Raw genomic sequence first — 27,500 nt, 5'->3', positions numbered from 1 at the left:
TCATGGGTCTGTAGCTCTGTCACCGTTTTAGGGAACATATTTAGTTTTAAAGTAAGTTTCCGGGCTTTTCCTGCCTTTCTGGAGGGATTATATTTCACTAAAAAACGATCTAATATGCATGTCCACATAATTATGCATTATTATAATTATAATATATTAAAAAACACACGCTGTATTTTAAAGAACATACATTAAGAAGCAGATTATATTAGATTTATATTTTAAATAAGACAAAATTGGATTTTACAGCAGTAAAATGATTGTATCTCTACAGTTTAAACATGTAATAAGCTTTGCCCTGCACAGAGTGGATAGTGAAACAAATGGAATCATCATAAATACATTATTTCATATTTATTACTTCCCCCTCCTCATTGCTTTATTATTGTAGCTCTAGTAATAAATAATAATGTAAGGATTCTGGATCAGCACCATGATGCCCATAGTATATACAGTATTCTGAAGAAGGTCTAAAATGTCACTGTGTGTGCTGTGTGTGTGTTTTATTTAGATGGATTTTAAAAAAAAATATTACTCATGATATAACATTGTCCAGACATGCCTGGTAAGGACATGAGGAGGAAACAGCAGGAGCTGTGTGAGGCTACTAAAGGCAGTGCTATAACATTTTTCTGTCATCATTTTATTATAGATTAAGTGCTGAAGAGTTGTTAGGTGTGGATAATTAGATTATAGTTTATTGCAATAGCAAGTTGTGCCTTGTTCTCAGATAGACAGCAAGTGGAGAGTGATATATGAAATGATGGGATGGAAGGAAGAAGAGAAGCAAAGAGTGAATTCACAGGCAGAGCCTAATTATTTCTCACAGTTTTTTGTTGCCTTATGGTTCCAAGCGCTGTCACCAATCTTTGCATTTTGTTATTATCTCATGACACTTGTTTAATCAGCTACCATCTCTCCTAGTGGACTTTTTAATGTCTACAGTCTCAGATCAACACAGCCCTGCCCTCCAGCACTATCAGCAGCAACCCCTCAAAGCAACATGCCACATAAAACATCGGCTACGTTTGCTTTGCCTTGTTGCCCATATTAGATTCTTGATGAATGTGTGTTGTTGTTATTCAGCCTGGTTCAATGTGCCCCTTTTTAACTTTGAGCACCCGCCCCTTTAAACCTCTCTGCACGGCCCTGCTGTTCTGCCTTGGTACACTAAGGGAACCAGCCCACATTTCAACAAGTTCCAAAAGTAGTGGTGGTGGCAGATAGAATGTGTGAGCAGCACCTAGTAATCATTGGTAAATTTATCTAAAGCAACCAACAAAGCATGATGCTTCTCTGTTATACTTCATTTGCTGTTTTCATATTGACACTTAGTTCCCTCTTCACAACAAACTTAGTTCTGCATGTTAAATAAGGGTTGTTTTGCACTGTGACTGGTGCAAAGCTACTCTAGCACCGTCTAAGGGCAAACAAGTAGAGCAAGACATGAGAGGAACAGATCCAGTTTAATAATACTTTCTAATTTTTTTGCTTTGTCAAGATTCCTAAAGAATACGTTGCAGCTAATGGGCAGTTTATTAATACCCAAGTTATGTGAATGTAGGTTTCATGTCAAAGTCCCAACAATGGAAAAAGAAAACTCCCTAAAAGGGGAACCTGGAGAATTCAAATTATGACAAATATAAATGTTGCACTTTTATTCCTGAGATTTTGTTAACATTTTCTACCGCAATGAACTGCACTTCACTGTAAATATTGAATTCTCTTCCTTGATAAACTTTATTTCACTGTAAATATTTCATTTGACTGCTGGAGAAAAAATCTAATTGGCTCATTGTGTTTCTCCTTTCAAACCCTCCCTCAGCTGTGGGGCTTTGTCTTCAAGCCAGCAGAGATTTGGCAAGATGCAATATTTAACATGGTGGATGCCAAAATACCTCAAATACAGTAACAGACAGGCAGGCAGATAGACAGCCCAAGGGCGGTGTTGAGAATAAAGACTCAGTGTTTCATTATGCATAGAAACCACAAATCTCTTTTCTGTGGCTCATATCTTGCATTCTTTCTAATTACCGTCTTCTGTTTGTACCATAATTATTCCAAGTGTCACAACATTAGCCAACTTGATTTGGAGTGTAACGAGGCAATAGAAAAAGATGAAACAGAGTATGAGCGAAATCATAGTTTTCACTGTTTGCACAAATGAGGTCTTCCTTCTGATAATTATGCTTGAAGTGAGAGGTAAGAGATTGGTTTGATTAGTTTTAGTCCCAATCACTGAAAACTCACAAACAAAAGTGGGAAAAAACGATTTGATGGACAAGAGTGTTTATTTATGAATCGCTTTCTCAAAGCTTCACAAAAATATAATATGTACAGTCATTGCTTTTAATCATTCACATCATTGTTTTTTTGGACAACAAATCCTCTGCAATACTCACTGGTCGGCTGATTTCTAAGTATTTTCTTCAGCGTGTGTATTATCTCTCGGTTGCAGATTATTTAAATGCTCACTTGATTGTCATATGTGACAAGCTTTCGTGAGGGAGGTGGATTCTACTCTCTAGTGGGCAAAAAGGCTAGTGTTCATCATGATGGAGCAGAGTGAGAGGAATTAAAACTAATGAAGTCCTGGGAGACCAGCTTGCTTGCTTCTCACCAACACCTTATCTTTGTCTCTCCTCACTGTGGACTGTCGACTGTCTGCAGGGATTTATCTGTCTTTCCAAAACCCACCATTACAGTTTGAATGGGGGATAATGGAGTGATAATAGGAACACCTGTGGACACAATGACATTTGATAAAAGACGTGTAGACCTTCTAGAGTATACATTTGAATTTAGTGAAGCTTTTTAATTTAAACTTTTAGAATTTATCAAATAGATATTAATTTGGGTAAAATGTCTGTATCAGCTTGTCCAATTAGGAAATGTCACATAAGAAAACAAAAACTCTTAATGTAAAGTTGGAGCCACACTGTTGGCTAAAATATCCCAATGCCAACAGCTCTCCCAGTCTCCATATGAAGACTGGATGTGGCTGCTGTAACACCAGAAAAGCAATGCATGAATGGATTTGTCATATTACAATGGTTGCGTAATAAGTTCTACACTTTTAAACAAGTAGTAATTTAGGTGTCGCTAAAGCTTACACTGAAATTTAAGCGAAGTTAATAAAGGGCAAGAATGAAAAATAGTAGCGTACTGTGTGTGAGAGAGAACAATATCAGAAGTAAAATCCATCACGTTTCTTATATCTGAAGTAATAATCTCAACCATAAACAAAATAAATACTCAGTCTTAGCTTAAATTTTTGTGGATTTTTTAATGTTTATTTGTTTGTTTTTATCCCAGAAAACTTGTATTTGACTACTGAATAAGCTTTAATCATTTCTGTTTGGTCTTATTCCTTACTTTAATCCAGAAGAGCACATTTTCAGTCGTGAGGACTGGAAACCTGCTAAAAAGCTAAAAACTATTTTGAAGTTTGAAATGAGACTTTGCGGGCTCAATCCATCTAATGACTGTTAATGTGAACAGAAAGTCCACATAGTTATAACATTTTTCTCATTCCCCCCCCCAAACAGCTCACTTGTGCAATGGGATGTTCCACAAACACCTCCAAGACCTGTACATCCCACTGGTGGTACGATACATTGATCTAATGGAGTTGGCCATTGCTCAATCAATCCACCGCAGCTTCCAGAAGGAAACCTGGCAGCCTGTCAAGTAAGGCTCACCCATGTAATCCGTCACTATGCTTATAAGCATAAAATACTCCTTGAGTTTCTTCTTTATTATGCAAAAGTTTATATTCCTACTGAGCTTTTTACATGAAAAGTGAAAATATCAAACAACAAATATCTTAAATATTTCACTAATACATTAACATGCCCTCGTCAGGTGTTCATGAAATTTTGCTTCTTTTCTACAAATGTGTTTTGTTCTTTACAGTGTTTTAAAGGTGAAGTGCATTCAGTCTTGCAAATGTTCTCTTGAACCTCTGACCTCCTGCAAACAGTGGTGTTGGAGTATTTGTGCAGATCCAAAAACCTGTTGATAGGCAACTTTTTTACAATGTTTAAAACTAAAAGTGGTTTGTTTTTTTTCTCAACCAGAAATTTGGATTTTACTTTTGAGACATGGACTTCTAAATGTGTATTTAGCATCAACTTCATATTTAAATTCTAGGCTGTTATTTCTCTGTGGATTCATGATTCTCAAGTCCCGTGATCTACAAATTCCTTTCTGTATACCTAGTTTGTGAAATTAAGTTATATTAGCCATTATATATAAAGAGTATAAACATGAGATGGTTCCTCCATACTGTGATTACTTCTTTGAATTATTGTTAAACAGTTTACACTTTAATCATAGCAAATTTAAAAGCTTTAGAATGGCATTTAAAGTAAAAGCAAAGGAGTGAGTACACGTAAATTTGCCTGGGAGGAACTGTGGCAAAGAAAACAGCTTGAACAGAAGCCTCTGTTTTCTCTCCCATTCTTTATCTGAGTTCTGCTTTTGCTCTATATGATATTTTTTCTTCAGTTTTCCTATGAAAGAAGAATTATTGTCATTTTACTTGTTTGCTATCAGCAATAATGATTGTTGATGTGTCATCATCGAAACTAAATAATAAGCTAGGATGGAAGTGAACACAAACAGCAAGGACACACTGCCCTCTTTGACATAAAAGCATCTGTAGTGAAAGAAAATGGCATGAATAGAAGTGAGCAGTGACTCTTCTTTATTGTTTTTTGATTTCATCAGATGTTGCAGACAAAACAAGTAGCTGCTATTCTGGTTTGTATTTGTGCTGCGGAAAAGGACGCCTACTTTTACACTCAGTGTTTCTTCTTTCTCTCTTCATCTATTATATCCTTTTGACATTTTCTTTTTTTGCCGTTGATGAACCTTGCACTTACTCTGACCTGGCAGATCATTAACAGACAATCTAGCAAGCTTTCTTCTGCATAAAGTAGCCAGCCTTCCCCCTTAAGCTTCCGCAGATACCAATCTTCTTTGCAACTGCCTGGTTGGGGCCGCTGTATGGCAACACATATGTATGATAGGCAGTGATGGGAATAACACCGTTACTTTTTTCAGTAACGAGTAATCTAACTAATTACTATTCCTATCGTTACAACGCCGTTACAGTTACTAACAAGAAAACGTGGTCCGTTACTATTTTTCAACAAACAGACGGTTGAAGCTCTGTTCAACTTACCGCATTTTATATCAGTTGCACGGAAGTAGCTGTAAGTAATCTGGATGCTACAGCTTTAAACAGCTGTGCGCGCTCCCGCAGACGTAATTACGATCACTTTTTGGCACAACACCTGGAGCTAAGGGGGCAAAACAATCGCATGAGTGCTGCTGTTTGACTGAGGAAGAATAAAGTAGTCGTGGTAAGCCAATCACACGACCACTTCAAGATGACAAAGCAACAAGGTGATATTTACCAGTTTATAAATTGTGTTGATAGGCAACGTAAAACCAGAATCATGATAAACAATATATACGCAGCGTTTTTTTCCTCAATAGTTTCGCCACGTTTACTGTCTAAGGACAGCGCAGCAAGAAATCTCTCTGCTTATGAGCAACAAATTTAAAGAAAAACAGGGGAAGTTTTAGAAGTGAGAGAGAGAGAGACAGCAGAAAAGAGAGAGAGCGAGTTTTGAGATGTGAGAGATTTGTGACGTGTTAGCGTGTTATGAGTAAGTCTTGTGTAGTTAATGTGTTGTCTTGTGTAGTTAGTGTGTAGTGTTGTGGATAGTTTTGTGTTGTGTGTCAGAACAATGAGGCGACTGCTGTCTCCAGGTAGAAACAGGAGTGATACACCTGCTGCTGTCAGACCTGCAGGTATCAGGCTGTGATGTTCTCCTTTATAGTGGACAGAAATTATGTTTTTGGAGTGGCACAAATAATTTGTGTGGCATCTTATTGAATGCAGAACAGCTGATTGTTCTGTAAATAGTTTGAAATGGTTATTTAAAAATCAAGGTAAAAGGTAAATGGATGCAAATAACTTTGTTTGCAAAACTTGTGCATAGGATTTTAAAATTGACAATTTATATTTGCATTTAAAGTTATGAAATATGATTCATTAAACATGTTTGTGGTTGTTACAGTAAAAAATATAACTTTTTCTACTCTGATTTTATGTTTTTTGTCTGATTTTAGATCAATTGTGTTAATACAGTATGTCAAAATGAAAACATAACTGTAAATTCAGACACGTGAGGTTGTGCTGAAAAGGATGATACCAAACAAGGCAAAGTAAATAGTTTTTAAAGGTAAAATGTAGAGGAAACATCAAAAGTAGTTAAAAATGGCCAATTACCGTATCTCCCGGACTACAAAGCGCACCTGAATATTAGCCGCACAAGCTAAAATCAGGGGAAAATCCTGTTTTGTACATACATTAGCCGCACCTGACTAAAAGCCGCAGGTGTTTCAATGTTGACTTATCATATGTAAGAGAATATGCACAAAGCGAATTGTCAGGAAAGAGATGGCTGTTTGGAGACACACCCCTTTTATTAATATTTTGAAAAACAAGTTATGGGTACATATTTGCATAACTTTTTAGGTATATGTACAAGTAGCGGTAATTACAAGTACGAAACATGTACTGTGCTTCATAAATGAGTAACAAATGTAGTACATAACAATAACCTACAGCACACCAGAAAAATAGATTCGGACTACCTTTTAGGCTCAGGTGCAGTGACACGGCTTTAACAAGAAGAAAAGTCAGTCATTCACCACCATCTTCTTCCTGCGCACTAAAACCACCAAAGTCCTCCTCTCCGGTGTCGGAAACGAACAGGTTCAGGATGGCTTCGTCATCCACTCTAGGCTTCTTTCCTTCGTTGTCACTTTCAAAACCAAAGAAATCCTCATTGTCAGTGTCAGAGTCGAACACCCTCAGAAGGGCCGTGGCGGTGTCCTCCTCTCCATCATGCAGCAGTCAAGCCCATCCAGATCGTGGATGTTTTCACACTTTTCCACCTGACTAAAAGCCGCAGGGTTCAAAGCTGGTGCAAAAAGTAGTGGCTTATAGCCCGACAATTACGGTATACCCTAGACCCCAGAGGCTTAAACGTTTTTTGTTTTTTTTTAAGTAACACAATAGTTACTTTACAAGTAATTAATTACTTTTAGAATATTGTAACTCAGTTACTTTTTTGAAGAAGTAACTAGTAACTATAATTAATTACTTTTTCAAAGTAACTTGCCCAACATGATGATGGGTGGATGGGGATCTCAGAGGCTCTGGACTAGTGGTGTGCAAAAGTTCTGAATTATCCAAAACTTGCTATCCATCCATTCTCTTCCTCTTAAAAGCCGTGGGGTGTACTCCATGGACAGGTCGACATTCTGTCACAGGACTTGAATTGTGAGCTGTCTGCTTTGTCTATTGCTTTGCTCAATGCTAGCATGTAATAATGCTGCTGTTTAACACAGCCAATCAACATGCTAGTAAATTCTAAATGGAGATGGTACAGAAGGTCCATGTTAAATGCTCCACTGTCTAATTTTAATTGAACACACCAAGATAGCTGATGGTTTATTTTATCGTTTGTGTCAGAAAGCTGTGTTTTAAAGGTTTTAAAATTTAGAAAGTCGCGTAACATTCTTTTTTGTTTTTAGCAATATTTTGATAAGAAGCTGAAAGCTAATAGTAGCATGCTCATGTTGGAGCCTGACATCATTACGCTAAAGCAATGGAAGGCTGACTGTAGACTGTGACCAGAAAAGTGGAGCAACTGCAGCGTCCCAAACTTACATTCTGTCCAATGACCAACAGAGAGTAGCCATGTGACAAGACACACAGGTGTTCTTTCTCCTCAGAGACACAAAAACTTTGCCATTTACTCCTCGTCTCAGAGAGTGAACTTTAGAAGTATGTACTTTTCTTTCTTGTCTGAATGAGCTGGGCTCAGCATGAGTGTGAGGTTTGTGGTTTCAGATAAAACTCTGTCCCTCAGAGAGATTACAGTGATATAGCTAAAGGTCCCTCATGTGTGTTGAGTCTTTATGCTTTGCACTGTGCATGCCTCAGTGTTTTAAGTATCAGCGTAATAACAACACAAACCTTCAATTTTCTGCTGCAGCATGCAAGGAATGAATCTATGTGATGTAGATTAAGAAAAAAGATTATGTGAGAAAACCTGTATGCTTCTCTTTACCTCAAAAATGTTTTTAATAGTGATTATGTGGCAAAATATGCAGAAAATCAACATGATTGTCCTGATTTTACAGTTTGGATTATATTTGTTCTCCACTTGGCATTTTATTAGAAATATACTTTAAATTTTTTTCAACATACAGAATATGAGGACTGTCTTTAAAGTAGCTGTCCCTATAACCTTTGGCCATTCACTGCAAAAAAAAAAAAAAAATCAAGCCATGACTTGCATTATATATGCACTACATGCCTGACTTAAAAAGAGGGGGACTACAAGTAATTTCATCTGAAAAACTCATGGTGATTATGTCCATCATTTATGATTTGAAAAGTGATGCAGCTGCTAAGCTTAGAAAAACAATGAAGTGCAACTTATAATCCCTAAATAGAAGTGAATGATTTGTCCATTATTTTATCTAATTTACCTCCAGATAAAAATCCGTTATTGACAATGATTCTTTTTAAAATAAACAAACTTCCCTTCAAATGTGGCCTGGAAATAGTGGTTTAATTGAATAAAAGAGGCAAATGTTCACCTTAATTGCAGATACTACCTTCTCTTTCTTTTATGTATATTATGGACTGAATGTGTTTGACTGTGTTGTTACACATAAGATGATGTTTAAGCTTCAGCATGAGCACTAGAAAATGATGAATTAAGACTGTAGTTGTACTGTAGGTTCACCTTCATCTGTGAAATTGCATGTCTAGTCTAGTTTTCTTTAATTATTGCAAAGTATTTGTGTGTGTCTGTCTGTAGAGTCTGCATTAGAGCTGACATTATTGGTGGACATATTGCGTGGTGGGGGGGGTCTCAAAATACTGGTTGAGGGTGTGTTTCTTAAAAAGGCTCCTCATTCTTACTCCCCCAGTCTTTCCCACAACATAGACCACAATTTTCCTCTAGCTCACTTTACTTGGCCCTCCCCTATCCGTAAAAAAAGAGAAACTAAAAAGCTGGCACTTCATTAATGAGCACAGACTGGTGAGTGGGATTGTTCTGTTCCCCAGGGAGTATGGCAGAGCACAGTCAGAGACGAGCACCACTAATTAGACATGAGGGGGATAACCACTGAGCATTTAATTGCACTACGGACTCGGCCCAAAGCATGTATTCCTGTGTGCCACTTGTTAAGGTAACAGTCTTTTAAAGGCGAAGTGAGAAAAGTGAGGTTGTGAGAGGTGGTCGTTTTAACCCCCGTCACCTTTGTTCTCTCTGCTCCTCCATCCTCCACCCTCCCCACTCCAGTCTAGCTGGGCACTGAACACTTCTATGTCAGTAAGCATTTACCATGTGTTGCTGTGCAACCTGTGCACAGGGGAGAATGTCGGGAAGTGTCCGCCTGTCTCTGTTTCAGCCTGGCAGTGTGTTGAAGCTGAACAGATCAACACACAAACTAGCAGAACCTATTAAAGACCCACAACAGATGCAGAATACCCAGAGATGCTAAGCTCTTATGATACATGTTACATGAGATATGCATACAAGATATCATATGATATACAGTGGTCCCTTGTTTATCGCGGGAGTTGCGTTCTAAAAATGACTCGCGATAGGTGAAATCTGCGAAGTAGCCAACTTTATTTTTTCAATTATTATAGATGTTTTAAAGCAGGGGTGTCAAACTCAAATACACAGTGGGCCAAAATTCAAAACTGGAACAAAGTCGCGGGCTAACGTTAATATTTATTGAAATATATTTATTCCTCCAGATATAAGAATGAATCTTTTCTTATGGACTCAAACACGTTTTGCTGAAAAACTGAATATGGAACAAGCAAAGCTTAATACTAAACAATATATATATTAGCTGTATAATACCAGTAGGCCAGCTCTAATAGTAATTTTAGGGGTGCAACGATATTCGTATCGATATTGAACCGTTCGATACAGTGCTTTCGGTTCGGTACGCATATGTATCGAACAATACAACATTTGTAATTTATTTTATCAACTTTCCTTCTGACGATGCTGTCTGTGTTGAGCGCTCAGTGAATCTGCGTTCGACTACTCCGCCTAGGCTGCACTGTCGAGCGCAGATCCACTGAGCGCTCAACACAGACAGCATAGTCAGAAGGAAGAGCGCAGGGCAAGCTAGCGAGACAGAAGTTAAGCTCTCCTTGCAACATGGCAAATTGAACCTCCCCCACCCTCATTCAGATCTGGCGTTTGGAATTATTTTGGTTTTCATGTGACGTATGACCCTGAAGGTAAGCGCGTCATGGACTAAAGTAAAACAGTATGTTGGATGTACCACGCACTAGTGTGTTAGCGCAGTTAGCTCGTTAACGTGTTGGCTGTCTAGCCCCACGCACGGAGATTTGCCGTGTTGTGGCGTTAACGTCATTTCAACGAGATTAACGCTGACAGCACTAGTGGGAACACAACGAATATGACTGCACATTTACGCCGACATCATCCTAGTGCAAAGACAAGTGGAAGCAGACAAAAACAACAAGCATGCATGCTACAAACTTTACCCGAGTCATTTAGACAGCCGTTAGCACATGATTCTCCTTATGGGGACCTGATATGTTTAATATTGTGGCGAGCTCAGACAAGGAGGAGACGGAGGTGTCGTTTGGTCTTGCTTCCCGTGAGCTAGCCAGGGAGCACAGCCGTTTATTGACATCTGCAGAAGAACACTGCCGCTAGCTAACTGCTCAGCGCGGCAACCGCACAGACAACAACAACAACACACAGGGCGCCCTCTGACCCCGGAAGGACACACCGTCGCAGCGAGAGGGCGTCACCCGTCACTATGGCAACATAAACAAAACATAACTGTACAAACAGAACCCCGAACAGCCCTGACCCGCTACAATATGCTGCTGAGAATATAGCCCAGAAGAAGCGTATAGTATAGCTTTTATTTTGGAAAGAGCCATTTCTCTGTAATAAACTCTCTTTTCCAAAGATGAGTGATTCCTCAATCAGATACAGGGCTGCAAAATCGCTAGCCCGACGTCCTGGCTAAATAATAACCGGGGCTGCACATAAGTGGTCCGCAGGTGCGCATTCGCTGTCAAAATAAAAAACGCGCACAAGATAGAAGTTGCAACGCGTGTTTGCGTACATAAGATTTTCATGGAGGAGGACAGACATTTGTTTAGAACTCTTAAAGATGTCGAAGAAGCTCCTTTAAGCAATTACTTTGGTGTTCCTCTACCTCCAAAAAATGTCAGAAGGAGTCCGAACCACAAAAGAAGCGCGTATTCTCGGAAAAGTGGTTGCAGGAGGTGAGCTGGCTTCAAACAAATGATGAACGCACAGAGATGTGGTGCGGAATGTGCCGTGAAAATCCCACTCTAGCGGACAAAAACAGTGCTTTTTATATGGACGCAAACGCGCGTTGCAACTTCTTATCTGGTGCGCGTCTTTTTATTTATTTTTACAAATATTATATTATTTTAAGAAAGGCCCCCATTAGAACCCATGAGAAATGCAAGAAATGCATTATTGCTCAGTCTGCAATATCTTTCCCAGAACAAACACCAATTGCAAATAACATACTAAAAATAAACCTGAAAATCAGTTTAAAACAGCTACTATGTTGCAAAGAGTGAACTACCACTGGCACAATTTAGCAGTCTTTGCAAACTTCAAAAAGCAAATGGCCTCGATCTTGGTTCCACTTGTCTCTTACCCGTGACTTCAGTGGAAATTTCAAATTCAGGATCTGACACAGACTGATTCATGTCCTACACAGTTCTTACAAGTTCATAGAAATTTCTGTTCAATTAGAACCAAGTATTTGAGTTGATGATTGTAATTTTTATACAATGTTGTAATTTGTTTTTCAACAATTTTTTGATTAATGTTTTGTTTCCTTTACAATATTATACTTTAATGTATAATATTGTAAAGGAAACAAAACATCAATCAAAAAATTGCTCTCTTTTTTATTCGGGCTACTTAATTTATTTTGGGCTACCAAAAACTGAAGAGTCCCTGCCCGAAGGGCTACCAGGGATTTTGAAATTTTGAGAGCCCTGAGATATATTTATTTTTTTAATTACTTTTGTTTCAGCAACATTAAATTTAAAAACTGTACTTTTGAGTTAAAATATATATTTATAATTTTAATAAATGACAAATTAAAAAGGCATGAACATTTTTTTTGTATCGAAAAAATATCGAACCGTGACACCAAAGTATCGAACCGAACCGTGAATTTTGTGTATCGTTGCACCCCTAGTAATTTTGTATGGCATGAACATTTTCACACTTTTCTTTCCTGTTTAAAAAGTTCAAACCTTCGTAGAAAAGGAAGTCCAGCATTATAGAATGAAACCAAAGGGTTTCATTCTATAATGACGGTGCAAAACGTTTCGTCGACATTGTTGTGTTTGTTGGGGAGAAAACTTACAAACATACAGTACAGCACTTCAGCACTACAGGAGACACGGCACAAGATTGATTGACAATAGTCTACAGCCAATCAGGATGCAGAACACAATTTGCTCTAAGAAAAAAAAAAAGCATGCAAAATTGCTCAAAAAAAATAAAAATAAGTGAAACAGCGAGACCGCGAAAGGTGAACTGCGTTATAGCGAGGGACCACTGCATTAACAAAAGTATTATTCCACAGGATTTAATATGATGTCGGCCCACCCTTTGCAGTTATAATGGCTTAAACTCTTCTGGGGAGGCCATCCACAGGGTTTAGGAGAGTGTTTATGGGAATTTTTGAGCATTCTTCCAGTAGCACATTTTTGGGCTGGCTCACAGTCGACATTCTAATTCATCCCAAAGGTGTTCTTTCAGGTTAAAGCCAAGCCAGTCAGATTTTTCTACATCAAACACACTCACCTGTGTCTTTATGGCCCTTGCTTTGTCCACTTGTCCTGTTGTATTAAGAATTAAGTAAGTATTAAGGTAGCTGCATGCTTATCTGTTTCAAGGTCAGATTTGATAGCTAAGGGTCTCCGATTTAAGACTCATGGAAATCACCCAAAGAATAAGGACTTCATCCACTAGTGGTCTGTACCACACATTTGTCTGTTCTAGCACTGTGTTGTGTATGTTTTGATGTTGCTGCAGGAGCTGTAAGTAGGGGTCATTCCTTTTCTGAACTTAAGGTTTTTTGGCAACTATATCTGCTTGCTTTGATGTAATGATCCCAGATGTGCGTCTTTGCTTTTTTAAAAGAACACACACACACACTAGATGCAATGGAGAACTGCGGGCTTAGGTAATTCTTATGAAATTACCTAACAAATAAAAATGACTTTTTAAGCCGTTAACTATACCAGGCCATCCAAGAAAGTTGGACTTTGGTTTTTGGTTAGATTTAAATATTTAATCAGTTACCGCTATTTAGCCAGTGTATGTGTTTCCTGTCAAATAATAATTCAGGCTCTACACACACTGAGTCCTAAAAGTGTCTAGAAAGCACAGTTTACTCTGCTAGACTCATTTACAAATAAAGTGTTGTTCTTCAGCATATAAATAACTATTAGTATGTTATGAGTACAATAACATTTCTTTTTTAAAAGTAATGATAAAATAAAAATACAGTCAAGTTAAGAATGACCATCAACAGGAAATGTGGATCACTGAAATTAAGTTTGCGGATGTAAAACATGTATTTCATTAAGGTTGTTATCTGGTACATTATGCTGAAAATAATTTATTCTAGTAATCGTTGTTAAGTTGGCTTTCAGTCTATCCACTGAGATCACTGAGATATGCACTTCATGCTCTGTTCATAGTCTCCTGCACTTCATACACCTTTTTCTAAATACAGTACTACAGAGTTGTTAAAACAAAAGTGAATTATAAAAGAACCTGTTGGGCCAGTGGAAAACTTACAAGCTTGTTAGAGCTTGTATTCATTGTCGTTGGAGTCCATTTCAGTTATTAACCCCCCTCAATCTTTCACGCAGCAATGGTTCAGCAACCTCAGAGGATTTGTTCTGGAAGCTGAACACTCTACAAATGTTTGTGATGGACCTTCACTGGCCAGAACCAGAGTTTGCAAAGCATCTGGAGCAAAGACTCAAACTGATGGCCAGTGACATGATGGAGGCCTGCGTCAAAAGGTCAGACTGCACAAACACCTTTTATTACTTCATAGGAAATAGATAAACATGATGCATGATAGGACCTGCTTAGACATAAGCTATATTACCAGAATATTCACTCATCTGCCTTCATATGCATATGATTTTGAGTGACATCCTAATTCATAAGGTTTAATATGACGTTGGCCCATCCTTTGCAGTTATAACAACTTCAACTCTTCTAGGAAGACTTTCCACAAGGTTTAACAGTATGTTTACGGGAATTTTTGACCATTCTTCCAGAAGTACATTTGTGAGGTACTTGACCATCAACAGGAATGGCTCCTGAAAGCGACCCATTCTTTCACAATTTTTTGTAGAGACAGTCTGAATGCATAGGTGCTTAATTTTATATACCTGTGACCATGGAAGTGATTGGCACACCTGAATTCAATGATTTAGATGGGTGACTGAATACTTTTGGTAATGTAATATATATGGAAAACATAATATCAGATATTAAAGATCAGATTTAATTTAGGAGGATGTTGTCAGACAATATGAAGTCACAAACAGATGTGTTATTCTCAGTGGAAAAAGATGGGAATTTGATGGAACTTCGAAAAAGAAAGCTCATGATGGCTACATCCATCACTTTACAAAAACGTTCAACTACTTCACAAAAGTAAAATTTATGATCTTTAAAGGGACACGAACCATGCAATTTAAAAAGAAGTTTGATTTACATGTATTTTTTTCTGTCATTTTGTCTTATTTTTCCCTGCACATAACTCAACTGTTGGCAGTGATATTTATTTTTTTCAATACTTATTTATTGTAACTCACTGGGCTCTAAGCAAGTGAGCAATATGGCGAGAGGCTACTGCACAATCCTGGTTTCACTTCTACCCTGGGCCATCTCTTGCATAAATGTAAAATAAATATTTCATATGTTGTCAGTAGATCCTCAAGCTAGCAATAATTAAACCATTGCTAAAAAATCCATCAGTTGACACAGCTGTCTTATTAAAGGCCAATCACCAGCCTTTTTTTTTTTTTTTTTTTTTTTTGAAAGATTAGTTGTAAAATGGTTACTGAACATCTGCAGAGGAATGGCTTATTTGAAGAGTTTCAGTCAGGTTGTGAAGGTTATAAATGATCTTTTTATGTGGTTTGAATCATATCTATCTAATTTCTTCCTGTTTAAAGGGAGTTTTTCTTTTCCACTGTTGCCAAGTGCTTGCTCATAGGGGGTCATGATTGTTGGGGTTTTCTCTGTATTATTGTAGGGTCTTTATTTTACAATATAAAGCACCTTGAGGCAACTGTTGTTGTGATTTGGCGCTGTATAAATAAAATTGAACTTAATTGAATTGTACTGAATTGAATTGTGAATGAGGCCTAAATTTCAAGTACTACCTTCTATGTGTTCATTGGATTATTTAAAAAGATAGAAGACAGCATTAAATGTATATAACCAAAATAATTTATTACCTGATAATATAAAAGCTTTTCTTTTGAAAAGTGCTTTACTTCAGTCGATCATAAAATGGCTAAATTGTTTTAGTTATAAAAACACTACCTAAATGTAACCATCCACAAACATGTGTCACTGCTTAATGGAAAAGACTAACACAGTTTAAACATTTTTTTTCTGTTTTGTCCTGTAGAACAAAATCTGCATTTGATGCCAAAATGCAGAAAGTGTGTAAGTCAACAGACTTCCTTCTACCACTGTCAGTTTGCACCATGTTCAACGTGCTGATTGATGCCAAAAACCAATGCTCCAAACTCTGTGTGCTGGACAGCGAACAGGAGGTAAACTATTTATAATTGTAGTTCTGTTGGATCAAATTTACATTTGAAGTTATTAGCCAATGACAAAAGGGGTTATCACTGTCATTACACTTAATAATAGAGCAGGGCGATATGGCCAAAAATATTTATCACGATATATATTTGAAAATTTGCGATAACGATATAACTGACGATATAATTGATGCGAGACAAAATACAACTCCACAACATTACTAGCGCAAAAAGACAACCTTCCATTTATTTTCACTTAAACAAGAAGCTGGTTTTTATGTACATTAAAGCTTTATAAAAATGTAACAGTGCAAATGCAAATTCCTTGCTGAAAGTTTAACCAAAAGGCATTTCCAGTAGAAATGGGCTGACATATCCTGAGCATAACCATGTATAATATCCACTGAAGTTAAAAAGAGGTGCTTTGCAACATTAAACTGCAGTGTGCAGTACGTATTTTTCGGACCATAAGGTGCACGGGATTATAAGGCACATTAAGCGAAACAAAGCAGTCAGATAAATCAAACTTTATTAAACTCATTCTTCTTGCTTCCTCCACTTCTGTACCATTGATTCATTAATGTTGAATTCTCTGGCAGCTGCTCTATTCCCATGTTGTTGCAGTATATTAATGACTAACCTCGTATTGTGGATGGATTATCTCAGTTGTTCTCCTGACTGAAGTTTGGTCCGTTTACAGCATCCTGCCATGCGATTGCATTTGTCTCTAACCATAGGAACCTTACATTAACTTTTATAAGTGGAAAAGTGTTAGTGTTCGTCCTCCAGCTTCACTGTTTATGTTATGCTAACATAGCTGTGTCGCTAGCGATCACGTAGCACATCATTATATACCAGCTAGCCCAACTTCAGTAACCCTACAAACGTCACTGCTGTTTAGTTTCCTGTCTTCATTTATGTTGGAAGTGATAGCAGAGCTGTACGTTTGAATTTTTTCAGAAATCTCTCAGTCAGAACATGCTATATCATGCTTAGGTAACTAGCGAAACTAGCGAGCTAACTTCCGCTAGCTTCCTGCTAACTTCTAACTCCGTTAAATGTAATAAATTTTGTTTTCATGGATGCCTGGAAGTTAAACTTCATAGTTACACCTGGTAAAGCAGCAATGCTGATCGTTTTATTAAAGATGAAAGAATTTAGAGATTTTTTAACTCTCAGTGATGCTGCAGTGTTCGTTTGACCTGAAGCATACGGAGTTTAGGACCCAGATTACTCTCAGATTTAAGAGCATCTTAGTCCGACAAATACAATAACGACGGCCGCTTGCATGTTCTGCAAAAAAATGTGCTTTGTCGTGTATCTGACGGACAAACACCAAACCAGTTCCACATCTCTGAAGTTGCACCATTTTTACAAACTAATTCTAGTTCATCTGTTTCACTCGACAATCGGCCATGTGCGTATGAAAACAAAGGCACTGCGCATGCGCGTTTTACTCATATTCTATCGCGATATTTCATTTTCTTATCGTTGCCTAACATTATACCGGTATTACCGTGAACGGTATAATATGGCCCAGCCCTACTTAATAATATAAGAATATATTGTTAATATGAGAAAATCTCTAAAAGAACATTTTGCATTTTATTAATGTAATTCTTTTTGTGTCCTCCTGTGGTTTTCTTTAAAAACAAAAACAATAAATAAATAAACAACAGTCTGCCACTTTAATAAGCTTTCTTACATATTATAATGATAGGATTGTTAAAAGTTTTTTCCTGCTGTGACAGAAAAATCACTTTGGTAGTGGCTCCAATTCCAGTCATGCTGAATTTATTTTTGAAACCAAGTCATGGTTTCAGAATGAACGCATGTTGGCTTTATTATCTTAGCCTGTGTAATGTGATGTTAAATTAGTGACTTTGTTGGGCTAGCTGGTGAGTTTCGGTGGCTGACTAGCCAACTGGAAACATGTTTGATAGCTAACGGTGTCCTAGCCAGGTCAAAACCAAGTGTTAAAAACTAATGTAAACGTGCCAGTAAAGTTCCTCTAATAGCCACAAGTAAGTCAGCTAACAAAACGTGAGTCACCAATCCACTCATGTGTTATAATGTCCAATTTTACCTCAGACATAAACATATTTACAGTCTGCTACAAAGTCGTTTTGGTCTTGGTGGATAGTTTCCTTTATAACAGTTCTAAGTGGGATAATTTAATTGAGTTAATTCAGATGCTCAGTTTAACCATGTCCCAGCTCACTTGCAGAAGTCACTCTGAAATTTACTGATTGTGATCAGAAATGTCTGTGGAAAATTTAGTCCTGGTTTGAATATCAGATTAAATCACTTATTTAGATGGCTTTATTTATATTTTTCCATTTCATTCTCACAGCTCACCATCAATTTTCCCTACAGAGTGAAAGTGAGTGAGCTTTTAACAAACCTTAGCAGTCTTTTATTTCTGGCTTTAGTCTGAAAAGGTTGAGTCAAATTGTCAGATCAGCCACTAAAGTTTTCTACCAAACACCCAGCAAAAGGGAAGTTCAGGTGTATTCATGTTCACTTGAAACTGTCAGAGGCTATTAAATGGATAACTGTGGAGTCTGTGTGAGGCAGGGGCCTTGGCATCATGAAGAGCAAAACCCTTGGCTGTTGGCAATCTTGACAGAAAGCTAGACTCACTGTTCTCTTAACCTTAAGCTTCCTCAATTCTTCAGCTTCCACCAGCCCTCTGCTGTTGAAAAACATCTGTAATTTTTTTTCCAGCAGACACACAATAAATTCCTGTCTGCATCCTTTGTATACCAGCTTTGTAAATAACATCTACTCAGACTGTTACTGCTACTCTGTTTCATATTTTCAAGTTTTCATGTTCAAGTAATTTGCAAGAATGTGGGGCATTTCATTATTGTTTCTGTAAATTTGAATCATTTTAAATTTAGAAAAGGAGGATTTTCTAGAATTTGCTCATTGGTAAATGAGTTGTGATTAGCAAGCCATTAACCAATAAGCTTGTAGTTGAACAACCAGAGTCAAACCCCACTCACAAAACACCAAGATAGCAACAGCATAAAGACTCTTCTTGAGTCTTCAAAACAGGACTTAACAAACCAGTGGGTCACAGTAGGTACGTCCATTATTTATACCATCTGTGTTCCACACCAACAATCCATTTAGAAAACATGAAAATGAACAGCCTTGGTCTCCTGTTGGCAATTGGAGTTCCTTCATCCAAGTTCAATTCATTTCTGTTCAGTTCAGTCTTATTTATATAGTGTCAAATCACAACAACAGTTGCCCCAAGGGGCATTAATATTATAAGGTAAAAACCGTACAATACAGAGAGAACCACAACAATTAGATGACCCCCTATGAGCAAGCGCTTTGGTGAGTGTGAAAAAGAAAAGCTGCCTTTTAATAGGAAGAAATTGCTGACAGTATCAGGCTCAGGGAGGGGCGGCCATCTGCTGCAACCGGTTAGGCATGAGGGGAGGAAGACAAGACAAAGACACCCTGTGGAACAAAGTCAGAGATTAAGAATAACTAATGATTAAATGCAGAGTGGAAACATAATTTGATCAGGTATTTGTATAGTATCAAGGGAGACAGGTTGGACTCACACAAAGGGATAAAATACAGTGCATTTATTGGTAACACTTTTAAAATGATTAGAAAAGTTTTGAATGTCCCAGGAAAGGTGTGAGCTGAGACACATGAGGGTACCTTCATCTTGCGTGCCAGTGTCAAATGGAAAGTGACAGGGTGTCTATTTCAAAGTCCTTTAAAGTTTCCTAGACTTGGTGTGAAGCAGGATTTTTTTGCAGACACATAGTAAATGGTTAATGGACTGATTATTATAAAGCACTTTTCTCCTCTCCTAGAACACTTTACACAATATGCCACATTTACCCATTCACTAAAGCACTCAGAGCAACTTGGGGTTAGTATCTTACCCAAGGATATTTGGCATGCAGACTGGGGGAGCCAGGGATCAAACCACCAACCTTTCGGTCAGTAGATGGCCTGCTCTACCTCCTGAGCTACAGCCACTGCAACCAAACCTTCTGACATGATTGGTTGGATGGCGCAGGGATGTAGTGTTGATCAGTCAGACGATTGCTTTGTTCCTTTGTTCTCAGGAGGGTTAACCTCCACAAACTGCAACAGCGACAAAGTTGGTGCTGCACAGAGGGGACAGAGTTCAACTTTGACCGCAAGGCAGAGATGAGGTAACCGATTGACGCTTTGAATGATGAAAGTTTGGTGGTAGAGGAATTGAGGAATTATAGGCATATTCCCTACATTGAAGCTGTGAACTTCAGGTGGATGAAGCGATGCAGTGGAGAACTGCCTACAGTTCCTGATTGGCACGCATGTTTTGATCATTTGTCTGTGGGTGGAAATCAGCTAGACTAACCTGCGTTCCGAGTGCTGAACAGAATTATTTCCTGACACGTGAGGTGCACTATTGGCCAAAGTTGGAGACAATCTCAGAAAGGATCCCATGTAACCTGAAGAAGTGCTCTGTAAGTAACTGGGCTGTTTCAAGGGTGGATAAAAGCTTGGGCAAAGCAAGGAAATTAGCAGCTTTAGAAAACCAGTTAATGATGGTGAATTACCCGATGAGGGTGGAAGGCCAGTGATGAAATCCAAAGCGATAATGGGACAATAGGCAGCCAGGCATAGGAAGAAAGAGTCTCAACAGCCCAGCAGGTGGCAAGCTCAATAGCTTATTCTGGGCAAAAACCGATCAAACAAGGACATACTCACAAACATCTTTTGCCAAAGATGACCACCAGAACAGAGGTTATAAGATAGATATTGTTTCATACTAGGCAAGGCAAGTTTATTTATATAGCACAATTCAACAACAAGGTGATTCAAAGTGCCTTACAGAGACATTAAAAAACAAAAACAAATAAAAAGCATGATTTAAAATTGAAAGGAAAAAAAGTAAAAAGGAAGGAACAGTATATAAAATCAGTAGTTTTTGAAATTTAAACTTAAAAGTGTGGATTTGGTGTTTTATTCAAATTCAGCTGAGATCAGGTGAGTCTTCAACCTGGATTTAAATAAACTGAGTGTTTCAGCTGATCTGAGAACTGATAACACAGGACAGAGGCAAGAGGGTTTCTTCCTCTGAGATGAATTGTTTTGACAGATCGGGCTGTCAAAGAGCTGCAGCAAAACATTGCTTAGGCTGTCTAAAGATTCCTGAGCTGTGGGTTTCCACTGGAACGAGACCTTGTCTGAGCTGAGATTTATTAGAGGCAAGGCAACATTATCGAAGTCCCAAATAAATCTACGATCTACAAAGACTCTTGTAAGGGACGGGGCAATGGGCTCTGTGCTTATGTCCTTCAGGACTGGTGCCGTAGCACTAGAATTATAGATAGTCACTGCTCACCAGACTTAGAGGCCATGTCCATTCAGTGCAGGCCCTTTCATCTACCTCATGAGCGAATAGTAGCCATAATTACCATTGTTTATATCTCCCCCAGTGCTACCATTTGCTCAGCACTCAACCATCTCCAACTCATCCTCAACAAACCGCAAAGTGAGCACTCGGAGGGCATCCATATTGTTTCTGGGAACTTTAACAATACACGTTTGAAATCTGTACTCCCCAAATTCCATCAACACGACACTGTGCCAATGTGTACAATAACATCAAGCAGCCCTACAGAGTGACACCCCTCCCCCACCTGGGGTGATCTGACTACCTCTCTCTCTCCTCCTTACACTTCTTACACCCCCTCTAGGAAACAAACCCCTCTGAGTACCTGGGTCATTAAATGGCAAGATGATGCTCTTTTCCAGCTACAGGATTGTTTTGATCTGATGAACTGGTCCATCTTTGAACAGCAGGACCTGGAGACCTTCACTCAATGACAGTGACCAAAACCATCCAGGTTTTTCTTAACCGAAAACTTTGGTTGACAAGTGAAGAAGCTCTGATCAAAACTTGAAACTCAGCCTTCAGGCTGAGGAACAATTCTCTGGATAACACTGCCAGAGCCAGCTTGAAGGGACGGGCATCGAAGAGGTCAAGGAGGACCATAGGAGGTGGATAGAGGTCATTGACAACAACCCTTGCCATGTGTGGAGAGACAACCATACCCTCACCATCTACAAAATCCCCCTACAGCATTCTCAAACTTGCAGAGGAGTTCAACGAGTTTCCTCAGTTTGAGCAAATCCAGGCCAAGACTTCTCACCACTCCATGACAGGTAAACCTGAGCAGAGGGAATATACAGGTAAGTATCGCTTTCACAGTTTAGTGGAAACATTAACTTGAGGCTTGGAGCTGGGTTGCACTGACTGTTGCAAGACAACAATCCAAGTAAGACTGAAAATCTGCCACTCCCTTAAGAAGAGACCACAGAAAGGACATCAGGAGCAGGAGCGTGTCTCTCCAAAAGTTGATTGTGTTCATCTGGACGTAGCAATTTGTGGGAGAAACGTTTCGTCACTCGTCCAAGTGACTTCTTCAGTCTCAGCTGAGTGCAGTTTTCCCCAATCTTATAAACAGTACATTTGCATAATGACTGAAACCAGCCCACTGAAGGAACAATGGGCTGGGATGTCAGTTCCTTAATCTTAATTATGCAAATTTCATGACCATTGATTAACAACCACTGACCAAAGCCCGCTGATCAAAGACCACTGATCAATGGCCATGAGGAACTGACCTCCCAGCCCATTGTTCTTTCAGTGGGCTGGTTTCAGTCATTATGCAAATGTACTGTTTATAAGATTGGGGAAAACTGCACTCAGCTGAGACTGAAGAAGTCACTTGGATGAGTGACGAAACGTTTCTCCCACAAAACGCTACGTCTAGATGAACAGAATCAACTTTTGGAGATTTACTGACCTGGATGATTGAGCATGCATCAAGACGTACAGGTGCGTGATTAAACCAGGTGTCTGGACACAGAAGGCGAGATACCCTGGAGAGTCCTGCCTCTGTACCAAAACCAGAATACACAAATACACACGACAGAGGAGAGAGAGAGAGAGATAAGAGGTGGGAAAGACAGAAGAGCTAGTCGACCAGTGAGTGCAGACGGACCGTCACAGTAATAGAGGACCAAACGTGGTGAAACAAAGAACATTGATTCTGACTTCTGATTTTCTCAAAATGTATGTTATTGTCTACTGAAAATTACATCTCCAATAGTTTTATTATTAATTTAGCCTTAGACTTTTAATTTATTGAATGGAGACCTCAGTGAAAAAAGTTAACTGACCATTTTCTGTTCCTTGAGAGGGACAAATTGATTATATATTGTCCTTGAATCCTGGGTTTCCAAACAAAGCGAATGTCAGTTTGACATCAGATGTTTCAGTCAGTTTTGTCAGGATTTTGAAGTCTGCCTAAATAACTAAATAACCTTGATGAGGAAATAGAACATTCTCTGAAGTTTTTAAGAGGAAGAAATTCTTTAAAACTTTTCTACAGCTTACTGGTTTTACATGTTTTACTTGTGTCGTTGAGTGGTTGCAAATATGACTGAAGGAAATTGAATACCATGGTCATGTTGAGTTTTGTGGCTCAGGATTGTTGCAAATTCTCAAAATTACTTACTTGAAATATTTCATTGAGTGTCATAATAAAATGCGTCAATATTGTTGGACAACAGAACTTTGAAGATGAAACAATTGCTTCAAAGTAAACTATAGAATAGAAATGAAAATTAGTTTTATCTTAAAGGACTGAGATTGCTGAAGAAGTTCATCAGCAGTTCTTGGGAAACCTCCACAAAGTTACTTTCAATGATGACAGCGTTGCACCATCTCAGATCTGGCTCATCAGGCTCATTATGAATGAACGAGAGAAAGACTATTCTGCAAATTGTCATAATACCCTTATGTCTTTAAGCCTCACCCAACAACTTTTGCTGTGTAGGATGTTTGAAAGCTCTATTATTTTAGTTACAACTATATTTTTGTTGTTATTGTTTAGAGAACAAACCACAAATGGATCTGAATGAAGTCATGAGTTGAATCACACAGCTGTCAAGTTTTGCAGTAGAACATGTTGGGCATGCTCTGTTTAAACCCTACACTGAAAAAAGATCACAGGTACAATATAGCAAAACCACTTCGTCAGATCAAAATTAATTGATAAGGTGATAGTTATGGCTCTTCTCCATACAGTAGTATTTCTTCCTCCAAACAAGTTGTAAGGGGTACTCCACGTTTTGACCTGCCAGCATCTTTGCTATGGTGAGAATAAGAACGTAAACTGTACATCAGACTGACCTAAGTAGTTAGCACATTTGGTTTTAGTAATATTAGTTATTTTTGCAAGAGACTGATTTTACAAAACAAGAATTCTGACTTTCAAAGACTCGAACAAACAAATTTGCAAGGTTTTTTCAAAAGAAGACTAATTCTGGATTGCTGCCATCTTTTGCTTTAACCGAGTAGATGTGCAGCAACAAATTCCTCCAAAAAAGTTCTGAGATTTCTGTACACGGTCCTATCACCAAAGGTTAACCTCTCTTTGCTCTTTCCAGCTGATGTCACTCACCTAACAATTATTCCTATCCTTTTTCATTACTTCTGAATTCTATATAAACTCCTTCCAGTTAAACTGAAAGATTCTACTTTCGTATAATGTCTCTACACCATGAAAAGCATTTTATCAAAAAAAGAAAAAAAACAAGTATTATTCTGAGGCATTAGTTTTTTTCTTCTTAATACTATCTACAGTTCAAAAACTTAGCAGTCTGTCTCAGCTACTGCAGTGAACTCACCTGCTGTGGTGCCACTGAGTGAGAGCTGCCTCGCTGACATCTCGCTAAAATGGATTGAAAATCAGAAATCTACAGAAAATTTGAATACTTACTGTCACAGAAACAATGTGGTCAACAGTGATGAATGCAGAGCTATCTTATGATTGTTGTTTCTGGGCTTTCACTGAGTCTTCACACCCACTCATGTTTCAAAAGCAAAAGCAGACAAGTGGGCAGACCTCCATATTTGACAGGAAATTACCTGCCAGATAAAAATAAAATGTGGAAAATGAAAAAAATGTAATGTTTCAAAAAGTAATAAAAGCGTAAAAAAAAGAATGAAAATAAAACAAGAAAAAAATGTTAAACTTTGTGGACATTGTAAGAAGGGTAAGAACCTGTGAGCAACTGATAAAAGAGGAGCACATCTTACTTTTACTCCATGGTCTTTTATCAGAATCTGAATCAGTCCAGCTGCTACTGCTACAAAAGACTGCTACATTTTATGTTGGGGGTCAAATTGACCCCAGGAAACAAAACCTTCCAAACATGACTGCCATATAATTGAAATAACTAAGTAAAATTAAATGTAATATTTAAGTAGTAGGTATTTAATATGCAAAATCGTTGAAGTTGGTCAAAAATAATAAGATGAACTAATTCAAATGGAAGCAAATGTTAGATGAACTTAAACTGTTAAAAAAAAAAAACTTTACAAAACGTAATTTACTTAATTATTTTGAGTGTTTGGTTTAAAGTGCACGCAAACAGTTTTCAAACCATATTTCCAACTTGGGAATTAAAAGATGGGATTGGAGTTCATTTACACCTACTTTTCTGGCTGTTATGTTAACTATGTTATGAAAAGGCCACAAGCAGTTTCAGTGTCGTCATATGGATCATCTGTTTGACATGTGTTGAATGAGTTGAATATTGTAAGTCATTAATTGATGCATTTAAAAACTAAAAATAAGAAAATCTTGCCTTACTGTCCTTTTTTTCTTTTCTGTCTCATGTTCTCCACCATCCCTCATATCCATGTTTCCTTCTCATCATTGTTTGAACACCAGATTGACGGACAGTGGGTAAGTGCCTCCACCTCCTCATTAACCTTCCTTTCCCCAGCCCTTCCCATTTCCTTGTTAGGAAATCTAAATTAACATCAATAAAATGATGAAGAATGAACAGAAGTTTATCTTAGCTTCCTTTGAACCCTGTAAAGTTGAGCCATTTATTTTGTCCATTTGATGGTTAATGGTCAGTTAATAGATATGTTGCTATCTGCAAACTAAGCATATGAAGCACAGTGAATAAATATGTTCTGCAACTTTGCAGTACCTGGAAAGAGTACCATTACCATTACGTGATATTCATACTCAGGAGATTTGATATTTCTGGTGTTTGAGTTGACGCTAGCTAACTTATAAAACTCGGCTAAAACAGCTAATTATAAAAACTGAATTAACGTTAGCCTTTTTTCCTAGAAAATATTTTGATGTTGAGTGTTATGTGAATGTGAAGTTTTGTCAGGATTCTTCAGCATGACTAATAAAGAGTGCCAACCTGAAGATGGGAGTTTTGGTTTGGTTTTAAATTAAACAGTCTATTTTGCATTAGACTAATCTATTAGCAAAATTAAGCCTGGTCTAACCATACAAACCAATGACTGTAGAAAATATATATTTTCTGCAGTCATTGATTCAAACCATTTTAAAGTATGTCGGTAAAACTGGTGGAATGTTGTAAACAGGTTCATGTAAGAACTAGTTTCTTTCATCTAAAAGAAAATACACCTCCAACTTGTAACAGTGTGAAGAAGAATGTCTACCCATCCTTCAGCTGTATGCTAAATGCTAGCCCTGGCATACCACTAGGGGAAAATGTGTATCCCTGAGGGTAACCACCTACCAAATGAAAATGTGATTGCCCAAATCTAATACCTTTGAGGTGAACTGGCCCCTTTTAAGTTGCTTGTAGGGGTTGTGAATGAGCCCCATAAGAGTCTGAACTGAATCCAAACCAACAATTTTCTGTTTAAGTTTTAGAGTCTACTGATCTCCAGAAAAGTGTTTGGACGTTCTTAAATCCCTCTGTGCCAAATCCTGCCGTTTTAGAAAAAACTATGAGGGGTTTGACTGGAAGGCAACACAGAGTCTGTGAAAAGTCCACCCTTGATAAAGACTTCTCTGGTTGATTAACAGTTTTTCTTTTACAAAGCCCATGAAATTGCTAATCAATGTGCTGTTGTTCTGTTGCTGAGCACATTTAAATGGTGAGGGATGGGTAGGGGGGGGCTCATATTAAAAATGTGACCTAATTCTGATCTCAGCCAATTCGCAAGGCTGAAGTAGCAGCAGTAGTTACAGCTCAACAGGCAAATAAATGTTTTTAAAAGATATAATTGTTCTTTTCAGTTTTGTGTCGCATATGGCAAAGACCAAACAATTTCTTCTCCTCCTCTCTGCTTTTTTTAAGGCAGGCATTGTAGGAAAAAGGAAGGAGCAGTAGTGTTAATTGAGGTAAGAAGAAGAAAAAAGAAAAGCTCTCAAGATTTGCTAGGAAGATTCAGAGCACTGAAAGAGAGCTGCCATATTGAAGACTTTTGGAAGGGAAAAAAATTGGCGATGACCTCTCTGGACCCGCAATTTGTCAGCGATCTGTATGCTTTGTTGATTGAAATTTTTAATTTGGGTGTTCTTTAGAAGGCCAGTGAAAGGGCATTGTCACTAAGAGATGAACCCCCCTGCTGCTGCTACCATTCAGTGCTCAGCCCCTGCATTTTTTCTTTCTCTCTCCTTCCTTGAAGGGAAAAGGGTGCCATAAAAAA

General features: G+C 38.1%; 1 protein-coding gene across 8 annotated transcripts in view; it reads left to right on the top strand.

The window, feature by feature from the left end:
* Positions 1-27,500, top strand: part of LOC102299269 (calcium-dependent secretion activator 2) — a gene marked incomplete at its 5' end in the record, with an annotated part of 58,993 nt that overhangs the window by 875 nt on the left and 30,618 nt on the right. Inside the window, 5 exon segments of one of the 8 annotated variants that reach the window (XR_006053368.1) lie at positions 3,549-3,690; positions 14,045-14,200; positions 15,832-15,979; positions 25,744-25,758; positions 27,149-27,192. Coding sequence is in view for 5 of the 8 variants with exons in the window: in XM_042215993.1 (XP_042071927.1) it covers positions 3,549-3,690; positions 14,045-14,200; positions 15,832-15,979; positions 21,694-21,726 (479 nt within the window). 8 annotated transcript variants of the gene reach the window in all.

This window comes from Haplochromis burtoni, unplaced genomic scaffold (assembly GCF_018398535.1).
Source record: "Haplochromis burtoni strain Fernald_Lab_line unplaced genomic scaffold, NCSU_Asbu1 Contig_890, whole genome shotgun sequence".
Lineage (NCBI taxonomy): Eukaryota > Metazoa > Chordata > Actinopteri > Cichliformes > Cichlidae > Haplochromis > Haplochromis burtoni.
Note: the sequence above shows the minus strand (reverse complement) of the source record. Positions and strands in the feature narration are given on the sequence as shown.